General features: G+C 44.7%; 1 protein-coding gene across 5 annotated transcripts in view; it reads left to right on the top strand.

Annotated features, from left to right (window-relative positions):
- Rfx4 (regulatory factor X4) overlaps positions 1-19,162 on the top strand; it is a 161,675-nt gene extending 142,513 nt beyond the window's left edge. For all 5 annotated transcript variants that reach the window (XM_078052893.1, XM_078052892.1, XM_078052894.1 and 2 more), the window contains 3 exons: positions 7,742-7,904; positions 9,498-9,636; positions 17,572-19,162. In XM_078052893.1, the coding sequence (XP_077909019.1) occupies positions 7,742-7,904; positions 9,498-9,636; positions 17,572-17,844 (575 nt within the window). In that variant the 3' untranslated portion in view covers positions 17,845-19,162. The remainder of the gene's footprint in view (positions 1-7,741; positions 7,905-9,497; positions 9,637-17,571) is intronic.
- Positions 19,163-21,885: the final 2,723 nt, after the last annotated feature.

The following is a 21,885-nucleotide window of genomic DNA, read 5'->3' as shown; positions in this document are numbered from 1 at the left end:
ATATCCCATCTACTTCCCAAAAAGTTTCTGAAGTAGTTTATGATAAAAACAGGAAAACCAATCTTTTTTTTTTTTTAAAGACCAAAATCAGGAAGCAAGAAATAAAGGAAAGATGAGATAAAATTAAAACAAAACAAAAAAACAGTTGGCTAAAAAGTTTTGTTTTGTTTTGTTTTTAAACTGTAAGTTAAGTGGCCCAGCTCCTTTGTTGGGTTTCCAGCATACCCTGACTATTACTGACCAGTGGATGCATTATCAGGTTGAACGAGTTGAGAGTCAAGGCTAATCGTACCCGTGACTCTCCAACAAATCAACGTCTCACTGTGGATGGACACTTCCTCATTTTTCCAGCAGTGAAAGAGAGAACAGTGTCATGACTGCTTACTGAGCACAAAGTGAAAACAAGTCCATTGCACAGAACCTTCTGGCATTCTTTGATACAAGGATAGGGAATCCAAAGCAGTACAGCTACAGCTTCTCAGGAAGATGGCCACTCTGTGCATTCACATCTGTCTAGTGCCATATCCACACTTCACATATTTCTAAATAGGCTTCCTTAAGACTGCACTTATTGTTTTCAAAGCAGGGAGGGACAAAGAAAGTACTCACTAGGTCCCTAAAGTTGAACCTGATCTATGGCCAATGTTGATTGGGTTTATTAGTCTATGGCCAAGTCATGTTAAGAGAGAGGCCAAGGATTCCATTTCAGTGGATTTCTGCAAGGTGAAATCCAGTCCATTTGTCCTCTCACCCCCAACTTTGCAGATTTGCCACCTCCCCGTGGCCAGCAAAGTCCAGCTAGCTTAACTTTAGGGAAAATGGGCTCTTCCTCCTCAAAAGCATGGCAAGTGGTGCCAAACTATCACCCATTTAACATGACATTTTAATGTCATTTAAAGAAAATGTTGGACTTCTATGCTGTCTGGGTCGGGCCACCGAAAGGCTCTAAAACCCCCGTTTATGATGTCACGTTAAGTATCACCTCCTTCAACAATGACAATAAAAGTTAACTATTAAACTCATGTTTCAACTTCCCACCATGGGTTCCCTGCAACACAAAACCAGCAAATTAAATCATTGAGATGTGAGGATGCCTAATGAAACAAGAAGCAAATTCCTCATAAAGGGCCCTAACTGTCAAACATCTGCCTGCCCGGCTGCATTTTCAGCACATCAGTTGAGGATGAAACAAAGATGACTGACCCCTAGTCCTTCCAAATAACAAAAGCCCAGTTATTCTGAGGACAGCTAAGCTGAGTGGGACATGGTGCATGTGCAGCCTGCCTGCAGACCTTGGTGACTCATTTATAGTGAATTCCTCCCCTTTCACTCCTGGCTGCTTCCTTTTCTTTAAAGGAAAAGAATTAAATACATAAACTGGGACCAAAACCAGACTGTTTGATGCATGCTGACCCCGCACCATCAAGTCTTGGCTTGGTGGTGTTGGGACCTTGGATTTGCTCCTTCGTTTTCTCATTCCCTTTTTCACTAAATATGTATTCTGTGTCTCATCTGTGCCCTGGGGGTACAGAAGTGAAAAAGACAACATTGCTGCTTTTGTGGTACTTTTACTGTTGTGGGCAAGAGTCAATGCAGAAGTAACCCCCCCCCAGGCAAATATATAGTTTCAAATCGTCATCCGGGTTTAGTGGTGCATGCTTGTAATCCCCAGCAGCTGGGGAGGTTGAGGCAGGAGGACTTCGAGTTCAAAGTCAGCCTCAGCAACTTAGTGAGGCCCTAAGCAACTTAGTAAGACCGTGTCTCTAAATAAAAAATAAAAAGGGCTGGGGATGCAACTCCGTGGTTAAGCACCCCTGGGTTCAATCCCTGGTACCAATAAAATAATAACATTAAAAAGTCAGTTCTACAAGTGAAAATAAAAGGTATAAAATGTGGACCTGCCTTAGTTGATAGAGACTGCCTCTCTAAGGATGTGATATTTGCCTAAGACATGAAGTATCACAAGGAGCCAGCCACATAAATGTTGGGGAGGGGAAAAGAACATTCTGGGCAATAGGGACAACAGGTGCATAAGCTTGAGGCAGAAAAGAGCTTGGAATAGGTGAGGAGGGACTGGAGCACATAAATAAGGGAGAGAGGGTCAGTTGATGAAGTTGCAGAGAGAGGCAGAGGCTGAACAATGAACCAACATTTCTTTCTGGGAAACGATTCATTTGCTTGCCCCTGATCAGTTGTGTCAATCAGATTTTGGCCATAGAAGTATTAGTGGAATGGGAGGTTTCCATGGTCAGGAGGTATTCTTCCTAAGCACAGCGATCTGAAGGACAGATGACAGCCAATGGGATGTATATAATATAGATATACAATCTTCTTTCCCTGTCTCAGTCTTGAAGGTTACAGGAAATGTTTACTAACATTTCCTGAATCAAGCAGAAATCAAGCAACATTGCCCCAATAGAACTTTCTGTGATCATGGAATTTTTAAAAATCTGTTATCCGAAACAATAGCCACTAGTCATGTGTGGCTATTGTTCACATCAGATGTGGCTAGTGCAGCTAAGGAACTGAATCTTCAATTGCATTCAGTTTTAATTACTTGTTTAAGTAGCCATATGTGGCTAATGGCTGTTGCATAGGGTAGGGCAGCTCTAGAATCTTGTCAACACTTAAAGGAGCTTATTTCTTTAAAAAAAAGTACAAATAGCTTAGGTTAGATGAAAATTTGAGTAGGATCTCATTGGGGAAAAAGTTCAAATGATTTGGTACAAGATATGAAGGGAACGGTATAACAAGTAGCCTTTTGGAAGCAGTCTAACTTTTCACAAGTTTACAGCAGGCTCTCACAATTTGATTTGGAATGGCCCTCCACACACACAGCCTTGCTACCCAAAATATGGTCCATGGACCAACAGCATTGCCATCCCATAATTCTATAAATGTCCCACTCCCAACCCACAGAATCAGAGAATTGGTAGTTAGTCTTCAGAGACTGCCTTTCTAAGGAGGTGATATTTCCCTAAGACCCGAAGAATTGCAAGGAGCCAGCCACATAAACGAGAGGAAAAGAACATTCTGGGCAATAGGGACAGCATTGAGTGCAAGCTGGAGGACATGCTGCAATTTGAACCGCATCTCTGGGAATTCAAACACCCATCCAAGTGTGAGGAGAATGGCTGTTTGTGGAAAGATTTTAGAGTTGGGCAGCTCTGGGTTCAGATCCCAACTCGGCCATTTTCCTGGTCAAGTCCTTCAACCTTTGGCCGTCACTTTTCTTACCTCTGCAAGGAGGTAATACTACCTACTTCAAAAGGTTGTTGTGAAGATTAAATGAGTCAATGCATGAAGAGAAACTAGCGTGGGGTCTGGCTTATGTTAGATGATCATTGCTAATTTATTCAACAAATCATTATTGACAGCTATTATGCTCCAAGCTCCCTTCCTGTCCTGTATTTAACACCCCTTCCAAAACAAACCAAAAAAACATTCAGCAAGAGGAATGTTTTGTTGGGGATGGGAAGAAATGTTCCCCTCTAGCACTTTCAATATTCTCACTGCCCCTTGTGAGAGATCTTCATTGAATTCTCAAGGATCAGAGACTCCTACCATTCTCCTCAGCCCTTCTAATAAATAGGGATGTAAGAAGGGAGTGGGTGGAGCATGAAATATGGGGAAATATGGGAATTAGACAAATAAGAGACGGTTGTTCTTGTTTTACCAACAAATAAAAAGCACTAGAGCCGTCTTTAAGCACAAAGTGTTAGCTGCACAGATTCTTTCATTAGTTTCCTTAAAAAGAAGTGGCTGCAGCAGCAATTCTCGCTGGAGGTCCCTCTGGTGGGAGAGGGAATTCAAGGGGTGTTCTTTTCTGCTCCCCAGGCAAAAAGAGTTTCTCACCCAAGCCAGTAGGTGTTAATCTGCTTAAGCCTGCCTGAGTGGACGTGTTAGATTGCTGGCACATGGCCATTTAGAGGTTTTGTTCCCCAGACCACAGGAGCCCATTTTTCCAAGAGTTCCACTAGCTTTTTGTTTGATAACGTCTATTTCCAGCAGCATTTACTCCTTCAACAACAAATTCTATGGAACAAAAATTTATTGAACACCTACTATTTGGCAGACCCTCTGTTGGGGATACAGAGATGAATAAGGAACAGTTGCTGTGCTCCAGGGGCTCGTACAAAAGTAACTTCTGCTGCTGCCTCTCAGGTGATGGCTATTATCATGATGTCTTCCTACTGCTTGGAAAAAAAAAAATCCTTTGGTTTCCTGGACTGCCCCTTATAAATATCCACTGACCTTGCTCTACTCCCCTGAGGTCACAGGGGCTTAAAGGGTTAATTACTTGCTTGTTGTGGCTGGCTCATTGTTCTCTCAAACTATGCCCCCCTCACACCAATTATGTTGCCCAGAGTAAAATCTGTTTAATGTATTATGTTTTACTTTTTGCAGAGACAATATATATTCGTTAGAAAAAAAATAAAGGGAAAATTTTAAAAATCATCCCTAAATCCCCAGAGATAACCTGGTTTAATAAAAATAGTATTTTTAAAATAATAATATTTTAAACATAGGTTTAAAACATAGAGGGCAGACATGCTTAATACAATCATCTGAGATGTGATCATTTGGGGTTTTTTCCTTCTGATCTTCTTGTATTTTCTTATGAGTGATGCCTAACATGTGGTCTTCCAAAGACATTATCTTTTGGAGGAAGAATGTGGAATAGATGCATAAAGCAGGAAGAGGTACCCTCAGCCATACTGCTGAATAAGGACGCTAGTGATTTTAGAGGAAAACATGTTTAGACATTTGCTGTAATTGATTTTAAATTACTGTTCCCATAAGTGTTCTGTCACTAATGTGTGAGGCAGTTTTCTGTTACTATTTAAAAAAATGCTTGAGCTATCGCACTTATGAAAAGAGAAAGTATACTTTTGGGGTTTTAGAGATTTCAGTCCATGATCAGTTGGCCCCATTGCTTTGGGTCTGTGGCAGCACATCTCGCTGCCGGTGGCAGAGCACAACCTGTCACCTTGAGGCCAGGAAGCAAAAGCCCTTGGAGATCCTGGCCACAGAGTCCCCTCCAAAAATCTCCCACTTGCCACCATGCCCACCTCTTGAAGGTTCCACCACCTTCCAGTTGTACCACCCTGGGAATCAAAACTGTAACACACGGGCCTTTGGGGACCACTTAAGATCAAACTATAGCATCCAGTGATAGAATTGACCCAAGAAACTTGTCTTCATCCCTTGAGGTCTAGAATGAAAAATATGAAAATATAAGTTTTATATAAGAATACCTGAATTCATAATGAAGAGAGCTTGAATACCATTTAAAAATCTGCCACATGTCAGGTTTTTTGACAGATCTTGATTAATACAACAGTCCAGCAAGATAGATATTATTACTGCTCCTTTACCAGTGATGAAACAAAGGCCCATAAAGTTGAAGAGTCTTGCCCAAAATCTTTTAGCTAGGACACACAGAATCAGGATGCATAACAGAGACATTGTGATAGAATAGAATAGAAAGTGTGCGGCAGTCTTGGGTCCCACAGGCCACCAAGCACTCTGGGACTTTGATCAAGCTATTTAACATTCTGATGCCTCTTCTGCGTTCCATGTTGACATGAGGAGACAGTCCTAAGAATCAAGATGAAGCCTATTGTGAGGATGCTGTCCAGGGTGTTGTTGAACAGTTGCCTCTTTCTGAGGGTGTCTGAAAGAAAGTCCAATTTGATCTGAATTCCAAGTATAATATTACTTCTGAGAAATTTGTTTACTATCTTATGGCTCCTAACTGGTTAAGCTTCCTTTTAGCATTAGTTCTAGAAAACTCAGAGCCAAGTTTAAGATCCTTACATAGGAAGAGTTTGGATCTTTAGGGTATGTTGGGTTTTGCCTTATTCCTGATTTCATTTTTTACCTTCAATTTTGTTTTTCTTCTTTCATATCCACTTTCATATTATCTTCTTGAATCTTTTTTATTTCTATGTGCTGCCCTTATTTATTTATTTTAGCTTTCTGTTTCCTCGCCCATGAACAGGGGACAATATTTCCCTGAACAATGTCTGAAAAGCCCTGAGCAGGGTGCTCAAAAAATGATATCTCCTTTTCCTATTCTTGGGATGAATCTTTGTCTCTTTTCCTTAAAAGAGAAGGGCATTGGTCTGGGGTTGTGGCTCGGCAGTAGAGTAGAGTGCCCACCTAGCATGTATGAGGGAGGGTTCAATCCTCAGCACCACATAAAAATAAATAAAAGAGAAGGGCATTATTTGCATTCTAAAGTATTCTCCAGTTGACAAAAGGGCTCACTACAAGATTCTTTTAATAATAAAGCAATGTATTTAAAATGAGTTTCCATCTCCACCTTCCTTAAGGGAGTTGGGGGACCAAATTTTTCTCTTTTTATTTCACCTTTAAAAAATGGCTTCCCTTGGCTGGGGATGTGGCTGAAGCGGTAGCGCGCTCGCCTGGCATGCGTGTGGCCCGGGTTCGAACCTCAACACCACATACAAACAAAGATGTTGTGTCCACCGATAATTAAAAAATAAACATTAAAAAATAAAAAAATGGCTTCCCTTAACCAATTCTCCAGCTTTTCATGTGCCAGAAAGGGGATGTTGAATCCTCTTCCCTCCACATATGTTTATTTTCAATATGTTAACATTTTTTTAATTAAAAAAATTTTTTTAGTTGTAGTTGGACACAATACCTTTATTTTATCTCTTCATTTTCATGTGATGCTGAGGATTGAACCCAGTGCCTCATACATGCTAGGAGAGCACTCTACCGCTGAGCCACAACCCCAGTCCCACTATGTTAACATATTTTAAATCAGAAATGAAATTGTCCAATGAGTTTATTATAAGCTCATTATCAATTTCTTAAATTTTCTTTTTTGAAAATTATAAACCTCTTACATTTAAGCATCTTGAGGGCTTTTATTTTTGTCCAGCTCCCCTCCCCACCATAGTGCTAAGGAGCACTTTCAAAGTATCCAATTAAAAGGAAATAAATAAAATTAATGATATGTATGGAATCGGTCACAGTCCAGGTCTCTAATAATCTTCAAAAAGACCTGGGCAGGCAGAGCCCATAATCTACTTAAGTTTGCTGAAAGCAATTTGTTAGATCTTTAACACCTGTTGAGTGTTGAAAAGTTAATTTGCAGAGCCTGCCTGGGCTCCATTGCCTGAGATCTCCTGTGTCCTTCCTCCTTCTTTCCTTTCCCCTTTCTTCCTTTTAAATTTTTTATTAAGAGTCTTTTGGTCACCAGGTTCTGTGCTAAGCACTGAGGATCTCATGGTGGACAAAGCAGACAAGGTCTCTATCCTCAGGAAGCTTACAGTCTGTGGGGGAGGGCAGGCATTAATTATATCGTTTTCTCTAATGGGTATAGAGTTAATTGCAATAGGAGCCATCAAGGCCCTGACCTGGTATGGGTTAGGAGATAGCTCCTCTGGATTAAGATATGAAGAATGAATGGGTATTAAGAGAGAGACAAGGACTAGGGCAACAGAAACAGCATATGCAAAGGTCCTGTAGTTCTAGGAATTGTGGCACTCTGGAGAAAATGAAAGATTCTGTGGCTGGACCAGATAGGAATATTTCAGGTAAAGTCCACGAAGCCAGAGGCTTGAAGAATATTTCAGGTAAGGTCCACGGAGCCAGAGACAACAAGCCTTACAAAGTTTTGGCCTTCAGTTCAAGAGTGATTGGAAGCCACTAAAATATTCTAAGAAAAACTTAGTAACCAATGCATCTTAATTTGTCTCTGCAGGAGCAATGCAGTCATATACCTGGTCTCTAACATACACAGTGACTACGGCTGCTGGGTCCCCAGCTGAAAACTCTCAACAGCTGCCCTGTATGAGGAGCACTCATGTGCCCTCCTCCTCCGTCACACACAGGATACCAGTTTACCCCCACAGAGAGGAGCATGGGTAGGTGACTTCCTGGGATGCAGCGAGACTTTAGATTTAAGGTGGGGTTCACTTAGCAGCTATTTCCCCAAAGGATAGGAAGGTTGCAACTCTTTGTTGGGTTGTCATAGTATGCTCAGTATTGTACTGTGTATAACTGTCACTCATAATCCCACGCAACCAGGTGATGTAAGTAGGTTGGTGTTAGCAACCCCATTTTGCTGAGGAGGAAGCTGAGACTTGGGGGTCAGAGCAAGTGTGTCTGCTCCAAGCCTGCATTCTTCCTCTTTACCCTCTCCAGCAGTCCAGTCTCCCTGACAGGCTCCTGGTGAACTCTGTAGATGTCCATAGCTTTGTACTAGGTCCAAGTCTCTGTGACTCCATTTAGAGGAGGGCTTCCCTACCTGCGGGTGGGAGGTCCCTGGAGAGCGGTAGTTATTTCCCAGGCACAGGGAATCCCTGGAGGTTCCAGCTCTGTACCATAGATAAGTAAATCATTTGTTTTGCCCATATTTTTTTTTTCTTTTCAAATCTGGGCACTGATGTTGGTGTGATGAATAAACTGCAAATCAATTCATTGGTGGGTGTCCCCTGACACAGTAGCCCATTACGCCCTGTCTTTCGTTAAAGACCCTAAGCTTATCAGGCCTAGTGAGTAGATATGAATGAGATGTCACAAAGAGATGCCACCCTGCTGTTCAGGGAGCCTCCCTTGCAGCCACTCACAGGCCAGGTTCTGAGGCACCAGCTGTGGGGCACCAGAGGAGCTGGGGAGGACCTCTCTGGTCCCTTGTCCCAAGAGGCTGAGCCTAAGGCAGCAAGGCAGAAACCCTGAAGGTGGGCACAGGCCTGGAGGCTGGTGTACTTTTCCATACGTCTGGGTGCCCCTGAGGGCCAATGGGGAGCCGTTATTTCCTCAGGGGGGCTTTTAGAGTATTTCCTATACGTTTAGAGTAGACTGTAGTTTTGTTTCAGAGAGTGTTTTGAATCTGCAGGAATGGCAGAATAGACCCTCCAGGGTCACAGGTCAGCATCTTTGCCATGGGGATGTTATAAGGGCTCTTTACCGAGTGTCTTCACACACATGATCCCTAGAAAAACCTTGTGCCTCATTTGCACAAATTTGCAAAACAGGACTGTGAGTAGCCCAAAGTCACACAGCTAAAATATAAGGGACTCTGGCTTAGAACAGGGGTCTCTGATACCCGGTGGGTCCTGCCGTGGCACTTCCTGGAGGAAGAGGAAGGGGCTCACAGAAACACAAATCCCAGCTCCACTTCTTTTCTCTTCTCCCCTGTTTGGTTTCGGGATGTAACACGGCGCTGCTCAGCATGGTAGGAGGAGAGTTTCCATCACAAATTGCGTTTTGCTCAGAGCTGGAGTCCATTCCCTGAGCACTTGTGTCGAGGGCGCTGAGGGAGAAGGGAGAGCTACCTGGGGTTTTAAACTTACCAAAACAAGGCTGCAGGGAGATGATAGGAATCAGAAAAAGAAGAAAAACAGGAAAAAGAACAAAAAGGGGAAAAAATAGATGAGGTTGATTTTTAAAGGTGTCAAACTGATTTGTTCTCCTTGTTCTGACTCACCCTGTTCAATGCGCTTGCCGCATTTTAGGTACACGGGAAGCTATAACTACGGGAGCTATGGCAACCAGCATCCTCACCCAATGCAGAGCCAGTATCCGGCCCTCCCTCACGACTCGGCCATCTCTGGGCCACTCCACTACTCCCCGTATCACAGGAGCTCTGCCCAGGTGAGTGGGTGGTCCTGCTTGGTACCAAGTCCAGTCAACTAACACAACTAGTAAGCACCTTCTGCAGACTCTGTGTCCCCAAGGAGAGCACCATGTTTCATCAGTGTCACTTCTGCTCCTCAGTGGCTGGCCCACGCTGGCTACCTGGCCAGCAATCCCATGCCACTTGCCCTCACTGGTCTGGATCACTTGGCAGTTCTTTGGTCAGCTCCTCTCTCTGACTTCTCTCATGTCAGGATCCCATGGGCCATGCATCTGCTGTCCCCTTCCGGGAGGCCACTCTCACTGCTGGCCTCTGGTCTCCTTTCCCAGCTCCACCGTCATGGAGCCTGTCAGGACTAGCATCTCAGCAGCATCACTCTCACTGGTCTGTCCCTTTTCAGTCCAGTCCACATGTAATTGGAACCAGAAAACTCTTCCCCAAATGGACCCATTTTTGATCATTCTCAGGCCACACATCTCCTTGGGTTTCTCACTAACAAACTGCATTGTGGCCCGGGGCAGGTGTGAACTGGGGTTACATGTGGGTCACCAGAGCCAGGCATTCTGCTCATCTTTCCTCTGTGTTGGCCCCACACACAACTGCTCACAGGTCCATTCAATTCTGCATCTAAATGTCTCTACCTCCGTGCTGCCCTTGCCTCAGCCTCAGCCTTTATCACTTCTAACTGGTGGCCTCTGTATCTCTAAAGCATGCCCTATCTTATGTCTATCCCCTACACTGCAGCTGGAAGAGTCTTGGAAAAAACTGACCGTGACCCTTCTTCTTTGGTACATCATTGCTTTCAGTGTCAGGTTCAATTCTTTAACTTGTTTCCCAAGACTTGTTATCTTTCTGGTCTACCCACCACCCTCTCTACCCTTTGTCCTCACCATGTATTACTCCTCTGGCTGGGTGTCTCTTCTGCTTCTCATTCAAGACAAACATCTACCTCTTTTGTGCCATTTCCTGACAGTACTGGCTTCCTCCTTCCTTCCTGGCACTTCCTTATCAAGTGCTACTCTCTGAGATTTTGCTTTCAGTCATACGTCTTACACTCTGTTGTCACCAACTTTCCTGCCTAACTCTACAGGAGACCCCAGGCTTCTTCAAGGTAAAGATTATATCTATATCCCTAGGTCACAGGAGAAGGCACCATCAAAAAGATCAGCTAACTTTTCCTGCACTCTTAAAAAGGGGCCAGGTTCTGTGCCAAGCACCATGCACATCCTCTAGATAACCCTTGCAGAAGGGAATGTGAGACTCGGGGTAACTGGCCTGTGCATTTGAACCCAGGCAGTGTGACTCCCAACCAGGCTCTCAGGCCCCCCACCCTGTGCTGCCTCTCAGAGATGGGCTGTCCCTAAACATTCACATATGAAAGGTACCATCAGCACGAACAATGGTGTAGTGAGCTGAGTGCATGCACTCTATGCTGCAGGTGTGGGAAGCCATGGCTGATTCAGGGAGTGGCAGAATCAGAGCTGTGCCTAAGAGACCTCTCAGGGACCCCATAGGATGAACCAGAAAGGAAGAAGAGGCAGAGGGCTCAGCTCCAAAGCACTTGCAAGAGCCTAGGAGAGACACAACAGGACCACGGGATAGCAGGATGAGGCTAGGAGGGAGGCCGCAATGACATCAACTGTCAGCACACCCTCTGGCCTCCTGGGGAGAGCAACGAGGAGAATGTAGCCATAACACAGGGGCACTGGGGGCCAACAGGTGTTTGTTTTGATTTCCATGGACAGTACCCAGCGGAGCCCTGGTTTAATCCCCAGACAGGCCAAGAAGTTGATTCCACTAAATGCTTACCTGGGGCATTCATTATAGGTCTCCAGCTACGTCACCCAGAGATGCCAGCTCCTTAGGTACTGCCTCTCCTGGGAGCAGAGTCCGTCCTCCTCTCTGGGATCTGGGGAATGACTAGAACTGCTGCCACAGCCTGGGTCACCCTAGGCACACGCTGGCAGCTCCTTCATTCATTCATCTGTTCAAGTGGTTTGCTGGGGGCAAGCACTGCTGGAGGCAGATCAGGTCTGCTGTGGAAGATAGCGTCCCTGAGCCACAGCTCCGTGCATTATGGTCCCTCCCTCCCTCCCTCCCTCCTTTACCCGCACACCCCTGCCAGGAAATTTCAGGAGCTGGTTTTCTGGATTGATATTTTAAAGCCTTGACATAAAAAGAAGCCAGTGTCTCTGCAAGGGTCATGCAGACCCTGGTGATCAAAGATAGATCTGCAGCATCTGCTCTGGAGGTCGCAATAGTCCCAGAGTAGAACACTATCATATAATAGCCTGTCTTATAGGAGGACCCAAGACCTAAACCAAAGCCCCTGGAGGGGCCTTCTCTATCTAGACTGGGTGTGAGCGGCCCCAGGGTCCTTGTCCAGCTTCTTTGTCACTATGGTTTGTGATGCTCCTGTCCCAACACAGACACATACACACACACACAAACACACACACACACACACACACACACACACACACACACACACACACCCCTTTCTTTCTCTCTCTGTACTTTATGGTTAATGCCTTAGTCTCCATGTGAAGTCATGTGGGGAGAAGATATTTATATCACATTCTACCCAATTTGATGGGCAAGAGACAGTCTTGCCTAAAGAGGAAGCACCCATTGTTTTTCATTGACACTTGTGCGACAAGCACTGCTCTAGGCACTTTCAAATACATGGACTCATTGAATTCCCCTCACAACCTAGGAAGATGGCATTTTTCTTCCATTTTTAAAGATGAGGCAACAGCTGCAGAAGGCCACATACCCCATGTCATGTATCCAGTGAATGGCTAATCAGACTCAAATACAGATTCCCGAGTCTCAGCCCGGACCTGAAGCCAGTGGCATGGAAACTGCTGTGCTTTGGAGGGTAGAATGTAAATTCAGAAAGTTTCAAGCAGCAGCAGATACCTTATTTCCTTCCTTTGATTGATTGGTTCTTTAGTTTAAGATTGAGCACACAGGGTTAAATTTACCGCAGGGCTAATTAGTTTTAGTTGTCCAGAGCCGAGGTCAAGTTGTCCCAATCCTGACTCAGTGAACATCACATTCACACTATCAGACTCACTGGGGGGATGACCAGTCTGAATTGAAGAAAAACCACAATTCAAGAAGCATACTTGGTCATCTGCACCAGAGTGACTGCAGTTAACGTCTGCAAATGAATGCCGCTGGGCCTGCCTGCAAAAACTGATAGGCACATCCCAGAGGAGGGCAGTGATCATAAGTGTTCCTGCATTTACATGCTCACAATAATTTTAAGTCAAATGAATTTTGATGTAGAATACGTATATGCCCTTGTTTACATGACTCATTTGCATAATACTTGTTTTCTTCCTCCAAAGTACAAAAGTAAACCTACCAGCCCTGCTTGAATTCTCATAACCTATGAATCCATGTGTCCAGATGCATGAGATTTTACACTGGAAGGTTGGAATCACTTTAGACCATTTTGCTACTACACAGCACTCATTCTTTTCAAAGTAAGTGAACAAGGGATAGTTGACTACTAATTCCCAAGCTCCCCATTCCCATGTCTGATCAAAAAGAAAATACCAGAGCAGATACACAGCTATAAAATATTTCTGAGCCTCATTCAATACCTGCTTGTGGAATCTTCTGCCCTGTCAGCAGCCATGAATGTGAACAGGGGCCCTAGAGCTCAAATACCATTTCATCAATCAGAAGCTGTATGGCTGGGAATCTGCTTAGAATGAACCAGAAAACTGTTCTTTATTCCCCATCTGAATTGCTTAGACCCAGCCTTGTCAGCCAATCACCACCTCTCACAAGATCTCCAGCTACTCAGCCCAAACCAGCCCAGGGCCAAAATTAGCCCACGGTACTCTTAGCATCTTAGGATAGTATCTTGGGCCAAGGAGGAAAAAAAAAAAAAGTCAACCATAATGAGTATAGAGGCAGGTTCCCTGGGTTCAAATTCCAGCTCTGCCTTTGATTAGCTCTGTGCCTCAATTTTCTCATCTAAACATGGGGATAATGACATTACTATTTCATAGGGTCACCGTAAAGGTCAAGTGAGTTGATAAAGGTTAGAAGAGGGCCTTGCTCACAGTTAACACAATTTGTACATAAAACCAGATATAATGTTATTTCATTTTGTGTGATCATATAATTCTGTCTTCTTCACTGAACAAGCTCTGTGAAGGCAAGGACTGGGTTGGTTCTTCCTCACTATTCCCAAGGCCCTGCCAAGAGCTTGGCCCTCAGTGGGTTTTCAGTTGGGGCTTATTAATGAAATGAATGAATGAGTGGATCTTCATTCTGGGGCTATGTTGCTGCGTGACCTCAGCAGGTCATTTCCCTTCTCTTGATGTCAATTCACTTACCTGTAAAATGAGAAGGGGGACAAGATGGTTAGTGACTATCATTAGTGGGCCATGATCCTATGCAACTCAGAAAGGAAGAACATTAATAATAATGAACACCTTTTAAAAACTTACTACATGGGAACCCTGTGTTTCATATATATTAATTTAATTCATCCTGACCCTAAAAGCTCAGCAGATGTGGGCTGAGATAGATTTTTGGGGAGCTACATCCTCTTCCAGAAGAGGCCAAGAGGAAGCCTTCCCGGGGGCGGACCCTGGCAGTACTTGGGTCCTGTGAGAGCCGCCTTTCACAGGAAAACAGTTTGTGCTCCAGACTCGGCCACCTTTCACCCCTCTCTCAAGTAGCAGTCCATTTGGTAAGGGGCAAGGATAAAGGGCTCATTCTTCCCTCTCCAAGTGTAGGAAAGTCAGCCCCTAGTGTGGGGAGTCATTTCCCAAAATAGACTTCCTAACTCAGTTCCAAAGAGGCCGAGAGTCGATCACGCTGAGATGGACTTATGCAATGGCCCTCTGGTGGAACCTTCAACCACACACACACACACCCATGTGCACACACACACATGTGCCCACAAGCACCCCTCACGTACCTTTCTCAAGGGCCAGTAGCTGGTGATTTCTGTCCATTTTAAAATTGGTAGCAACGGCTTGTGATTTGACCCAGAGAATGGTAACTTCCTGTTATAGGCCCTCAACAAAAAGTGCCTTTATTCCAGGCAGAGCTCTCTGGACCCTGGGGTTTGTGCCCAGCATGCCTAAGGACCTTGTGTGAAACCAGATGTGAAGTATGAAAGGTGAGGAGGGTGCCACTGGCCGGCCAGCCCCTGCCACTCCCAGCACACTAAATAGTGGCTTCATTGGTCCTCTTAATCGCCAGGCCAAGGCAGCGGCACTTCAGCCCTCTTGCCTTTCAATGGTCTCTTCACCACGGGGAAAACGAGTCACTGACTCATTTGCAATTAGCTGACCTAACAGGACAGAATTTTCCAGGCTGGATTCATGGGTAACAGAATTGTATTGTCACACTGGAGATATTTTGAGCCAGTCTCATTTCCAGGCAATTGCTCTTTTGAGTCTATGACACAACCTCTGGGCACAGCTGCATTGAGGGTCCTGGACGAGGCACAAAAACACAACTCTCTTGAGCTCTGTGGGAAGAAGCTCCAGTCCATACCAGTCCATTTTACCTCCACAAGCCAGGAGCAGGAGGATTCCTCAGAAGCAGCCGCCTGGGGTGGGGCCAGAATTCCAAGCCTGGGGTCTGTGGGGAAGGAGGGAGCCTGGTGAAGGAAGAGGGCAGCTCCACAGGCTGGCTTCCGGAAGAGTGTTGTCAGCCGGGTTTAGGGCAGTCGGACTGACATGGGGAAAATGTGCTACCCAGGGTGGGACTGATTTTATATGTCAGCTCCTTCACCAGCTCTGTGTCCCTTTGGGTGTGGGTTCGTTTCTATAATATGGGGTTGGATCACATGATCCCTAAGGTTCTTTCTGATGGTGATGTTCCAAGGTCCGTTCACCAAATAACGGTTTAGCACCTGCTAGGTGCTAGACACCGTGCCAGATGTGGGGAATACAGTATGAACGCAACAAAGCCCCACTGGAGATGAGACAGCTGTTCAGTAGGATGGTGAGGTCCTGGCCTCAGAGAAGGAGGGTGGGGCGTTCGACTTCTGGAGATAAAAATGTCCAGAAAAGTCTCCCGGAGAAGTGACATTTGAGCTGAGATCTGAAAAGGATCCAAAGTCAGGTGTGCCAGGAGCTGGGGTCAGGGCAGTCAAGAAGGGTTCTAGACAGAGGCAACAGATAGGACCAGCTGAGTGTGCCACAAGACCAGGGGGTGGCCTCCATACCAGCAAGAGACCACGGGGCAAGATGATACGACATGTGCACGTGTCCAGCAGGCTCACTGGGGAGAGTACCAGAAAGGGGAAGAAACAGCTGGCATCCTGTTTCCTTGGTCAGTCTCTCTGGGATTTTGAAAAGCCTATCTCACAGGCCTGAGGGCCGCCCATGGCTGCCACACCAATAGCATCCTGCAAAGCACGTGGGTAGGCGCCAGTGTTTCTGATCTGACTTGGGAGTATGAAAGCCTTGGCGTGCTGTCCACAGTCTCCTTGGCAACAGCCTGGTGCCTTCCCAGACACCTCCTACACTCTTTTCCTTCTTTCCTGACTGTTCTCTTCATTGCGAGGGGGCTGTGCCTTGCTGCAAGGCACGCTGGCCTACCTAGGGGAAACACTCGGTGCGGGGTTGGAATCCCTCTTTCCTGATCTCTGGCCAGCTGGGTTTTGGAATGCTTCAGGCCTAGGAGTCTTCCCCTGCTTCCCTCAGAGTGCCCCTGAATGGGGCAGAGAGGTTCCCTTGTCCACCTGGACTACAGTGAGCAGCCACTGTCACAACCCCCTCCTGCTGTCTAGGTTTCAGCCTGTCTGCCTCCCTCACTGGAGGCAGCCTCCCACCTAATCCCTTGGGGCGCCACTTTCCAACTGTCAGGGAAGACAGATGGGGAGCAGAAGAATTCACACATCCACACACTCTCTCTCCTCCTTGCAGTCCTTGCCATCATTGTTGATTGGCTCCTGTCCTTGTTGGGGTGGCCCTCAGCACAGCAAGGAGATCTTTGTGCTGTCTAGCCTGCAAATGGGAGCTTTCAAAGGGAGCCCTTCTCTCCTCCCCTTCCTCCCCTCTGATCCTACTAAAAGGGGCTTATTTGCATAGCTGTCTTGGAAACAGAAAAGAATGTAAAAGAAGCAGCACTTCACAGGCACTTCTCTTCCTAATCCTTTCTAGAGCTGCTTCCCCTCTTCTTGTAGCCTCTAACACCTGTTCTTCTGACCTGCACAAAAGCCCTCCCCCAGCGCCCACCCCCACCCTCCACCGCCTCCATTGGCTTATCCTGACTCCTTCCTCCACAATCACACCAAGCCAAATAATTTACCACTTCCTACTTGTAGATCTTTCAGGACTTCAGTGAATGTGAACCCAAAAGAAAGATGTTCTCTAAATGATAGGCACTAATAATAACCTTTGAAGCTGTTGACTTTCTCTTCAAAAGCCTGCTTTTAGGCTGCAGTTCATAATTGAATTCAACTGTAAAATGCTATTTTTAATTATGTCATGTGTTTTACTTGGCAATATTGTTCTCTGGGTTGATGGAGTAGGACTTGTCACATCTCCAAAACTAATGATAAAACACATCCATCCAGCCATACATCTATGTTTATCTGGACATGCTGTTATCAACACACACACACACACACACACACACACACACACACACACACACACACACCCTGGTATTCCTTATGGGGCTCTTCCTCCTTTGGAGTTTGACTTCCCCAAATCTTGCAGATTAGGAGCGCAAAGCCAATAGTATCACCTGAATGAACACCAGCCACAGACTGGCTCAGAATCTCTTGCAGTTTTCCTACTCATTGCTTCCTCAGACCAAGACTCCATCTTACAGAAGTTCACTGATTCCATCAACTCTCATGAACAGTAGCTCAAGAAATTTAAACTGTGAACATGACTGAAATTGTGTGTATGTGACTTCAAGCTAATTTTAACCTTGTGGAATTTCTTTCCCCCAACAAGTACCCTTTTAATAGCCCCACTTCCCGGATGGAACCTTGTCTGATGAGCAGTACTCCCAGGCTGCATCCTGCCCCTGTCACTCCCCGATGGCCAGAGGTGCCCACAGCCAACACGTGCTACACAAGCCCGTCTGTGCATTCCACGAGGTATGGAAACTCTAGTGACATGTACACACCCCTGACCACGCGCAGGAATTCTGAGTACGAGCACATGCAACACTTTCCTGGCTTTGCTTACATCAACGGAGAGGCCTCCACAGGATGGGCTAAATGACTGCTATCATAGGAATCCATATTTAATATTAATAATTAATAATAATAATAATAAACCCAATACCCACCCTCCAGAAGACTTTATCTCTATACATCATAACTTGCGGGCTGTTCCTAAGCATCCATTATCTTAATGAATGGGAGGATGTTCAATATAGGATGAAGAAACTTTAGTTCAGAAACAGGACTTACTAAACGTCAGTGGGATTGGGTTCCTGTAGCCAAGCCAGACTTGACTTGTTTCTATAGAGCACTATCTTGAGCAGGCCAAGCTGTGCCTTTTCCCTCTGTTCCATGACTCTGCTTTATGCTGGCAACCATTCCTTGTAGGCTACTTATTTTCTTGTTGACAAAAGCTCTTTAGTCTTGAAGGATGGATACTAGAGACAGAATCTGGTCTATGTTCTTGGTCGGGCATATAATGAACCAAGAGTATTCACCTGGTCACCTGTCTGTCACCTTTCTGTACAATGAACAGCCCTTAAACACGTTCTGCACCTCCACTCTTCCGATGGTGTCAGCATTGCTTCCCGGAGCACTAGGGCTAAGTGGAGGTGTCTGGAAACTCTAGGTCCCTGTTACACTCACATCTGCCACGGTACCTGCATTGTCCTGGAATGTAAGCACTGTTGAGGGAAGGAAGAGGCCTGTTCTATATTGCCTTAAGTTGATTGAGGTCTGTAGGGGACCGGTTCTTCTACATACAAGGATTTGTCCTAAGTTTGCACAATGGCTAGTGTCAGCAAAATGCAGGAGAAGGTTTTTTAAGTTCTGTGAGAATGTGCATTTATGGCATCGAGAATCACATTCTGCTTTGCTGTGTTAACTTTGTGAAGCTGGTTGGACCAAACTTTCACTTACCAAGCACCAAGTGTGAAAACAACTTTCATGGTTCCTTCATAAGACTATAATAATTTCCGACACTTTGATAGAGAAAAAAAATTCAAAGCTGTGCCTTTGAGCCTATACTATACTGTGTATGTGTGGAAATAAAAATGTATTGTACTTTTGGAAATTTTTTTTCGTAGGCATTTTTCTGTCAGATTTGTAGCAATTTGTGAGGTTTGTTAGAGATTAACATAGGTTTTCGTTCTGTATTATAAAATGCACCAAGCAATTATGGTGGACCTATTACCCTATGGGTAAGAAATAAATGGAAATATGACATCGGATGTTTTAGCAATTGTTCTGTAAATAAAATCTTTGATCACACCACTCAGTGTGATAATCATGTCTACAGCTAAACTGGAAAGTTTTATCTGTACATTTGTGCAAGATATGAATGGTTTCACACTCAAATAAAAAAGTATTGAAATGACCTGCTTCCTTTTCATTTTGCATTTGAAATGGCTTCGGTGTGTATATATTAATAGCATTCTTTTTATTTTCTCTTTTTAAAATGCATTAGGGTGTAAGTAGGCGCAACAAAACCAAGTGTCATGTGTGATTGGCTTAACCAGTTCCCTATCATCCTGTCATGCAGTAATCATTAAAGCCCGGGTAGGCCACACATCCTGTCCTTTGCCAAGTATAGTAAATATAGTACCTACAGCCTAATTGACCTGTTCTTCATACAGGAATTTGTCCTAACTTTGCATAATGGCTAATGTGAGCAAAAGGCTGCCCTTCAGCTCTTACAGAGAATATTCTTCTTCACTACCAGCATATTGAGAGTTCCCCTGGTACTTAGTTCATTATACTTTAATGATCACTGGGTGTAAAGATATTCCAAGTGCAGTGCTTTAAATGCTAATAAACTTCTAGAACAGAACAGTAACATTACTGAATACTTGATAAGAATTGAATTCTTCTCCATCACTGTAGTTTGATTCTGTGGCTTAGAGAAGTAGAATATAGAAATTTTAAAAGACTGCATTTTACCCAAATGTTAACAATTTAGGAGCTCAGAGAAATTCTGAGCCACAGATTCCCAGAAATGGCAGTAGTAGAGGTCTTAGCTAAAGACCTTGAGAATTTGACAATTTAATTTGCATTTTGAAAGATGTATTTAAAGCCAAGCTCTTACTTGCTATTATATAACATATTTATACCTGAAAATGATTTTAAGATGAAAATTATTTATATATCATACATAGCATCCTCTTAAATATATTTAGCTTCATTGTTCTATGAAAAAAAAGGAATGTTGGGTTTCATTCTCTGATGGTAAATTAGTTTGATCTTTCATCTATAATCCATAACAAGGGAGAGGAAAAATAGATTCTCAGATTTAATAACTAAAATAACATGAGGATGACCAGCCTATTGCTCTCTTGCAATTCAAAGCTAGTGCTCTATAAATGTACAAGGTGTAGTCAAGTATAACTTTTTACTTATTTAGTACAAAAAAATTAAGTAACTACCAAATTCTCTAGCCAGGTATCAGGAGCACATAACAAACAACACCCACTCACAAGCAACAGCCACAAGGTAATTAACTGTACAACAAAAATAATCGTGATTAACAAGAGTCTGAGGCCCAAGGGTAGAGAGGTCACTCCAGGAACTTTCAAGGGAGAGAATGTGTGCCTCCTTGTACAGAACAACCAAGAGCTCAGAGCTGCCAGCACCGAGGAAAAGAAGGCAGCTTGAGATGAGGGCAAACAGTCACTGGGCGTCTTCTCCAGAGCACAAGGTGCCCATCTCCTGGGAACGGAGAGCACTACCCAGGTTCCCAATTGTTCTAAAACCTTCAACTTCACAACTGGGAAGGATCTGATCAGGGAAAGTGAACAGCTGCGTGAGCACATGACTCAAAGCACCTTCTCTCCCTCTGATGGTTCTTAGCCAGTCACCAGAATGGGAATGGGCAAGGTTGGCAGCTGGGAGAGGGGCCAGTCACTTGTCAGAGGAATAACAGAGGAGTTTTGGCAATAAAGGAGCGCTCCCCTCTTAGGACTTTTTCCTGAAAAGAATTCTGCCAGCTTGAAGCTGGCTGAAGTCACGAACAGCAGCCAGGATGGCTCACCCACGTTGCAGGCCTGTGGTGTCCTCGCATCCATCCTGCTGTGTCCTTTGTCAGACCCTGGTATACTCCTGGTCTGGAAAGAAAGGGAGTTTGTGGCTCCTTGGAGACTGCAATCCAGGCACAGTCCAATACAAAAACTTTTGCTGTTGATTTAGCCTAATCTAATGGGGTAAGAGGGATGAAATCTTGTGACATACCATGGCTTCCCCTTCGTGTGATGCTGGAAGGGCTGCCTCCCTGCTCTGGACCTCAACAATATCTCTGACATTCCAAATTACAGTCTGTATGCTGATGGACTGGGGCTGGCAGGGCTGGGTAAGGAGGGCGGAGAGCTAGAGAAAGGAATGGGTTGGACTGGCAGCTGGACAGCGTTTCGGGAAGCAGCCACAGGAGTAGGTGCCTGCTCCAGGAACTGATGCCAAGATGGACTAAGGTTCATGCCCATGAGTGCAGCCCATACACCTGCACCATCACCAGGAAAGCCCCACCCTGCCTGGTGTCTGACCCCACCCTCTCTCCTGCCACTCCGGAGAGTGTTCTTTGGAAAGTTTCCTTTTAGCATTGCCATTAATTTTTGCCTTGAAGTCCTTCAAAATGGTAGAGGTTAAGTCTGTTGAAGGAAAAAGTTTTAGCTCTCTATAGGACAATATTTGTCCCAATTTCTTGCACCTCTTCAAGGTAGTCTTTTGAAATAGAAAACCCTAGGGAGGGAGGTAGTATAAATACACTCCTTATTACAGGGTCAGGGGATATGGGAAAAGGGGTTACTATAAGTCTTCTGGAGCCTAGGAGGAAAACACTCTGAAATTTTGGCAAAAGTGAAGGCTTTGAATTCAGACCTAGGGAAGAACCTTAAGAAACTGTCCCCACTGAACGCTTTAAAATATATATTGGATATACTGTCTTTAAAGGGAGGTCAAATCCTGGTTCTACCAAACATAGGTTGTAGAAGTGTCATTTCTACTCTAAGAAGGATGGGACTAACTGATCCAGAATGTGACCTGGGCATCAGTATTTAAGCTCCCCAGGTGATTTCAAGATGTGGTCAAGGTTGAAAACCACAACCCCTTCCAT

Source organism: Ictidomys tridecemlineatus, chromosome 6, assembly GCF_052094955.1.
Source record: "Ictidomys tridecemlineatus isolate mIctTri1 chromosome 6, mIctTri1.hap1, whole genome shotgun sequence".
Lineage (NCBI taxonomy): Eukaryota > Metazoa > Chordata > Mammalia > Rodentia > Sciuridae > Ictidomys > Ictidomys tridecemlineatus.
Note: the sequence above shows the minus strand (reverse complement) of the source record. Positions and strands in the feature narration are given on the sequence as shown.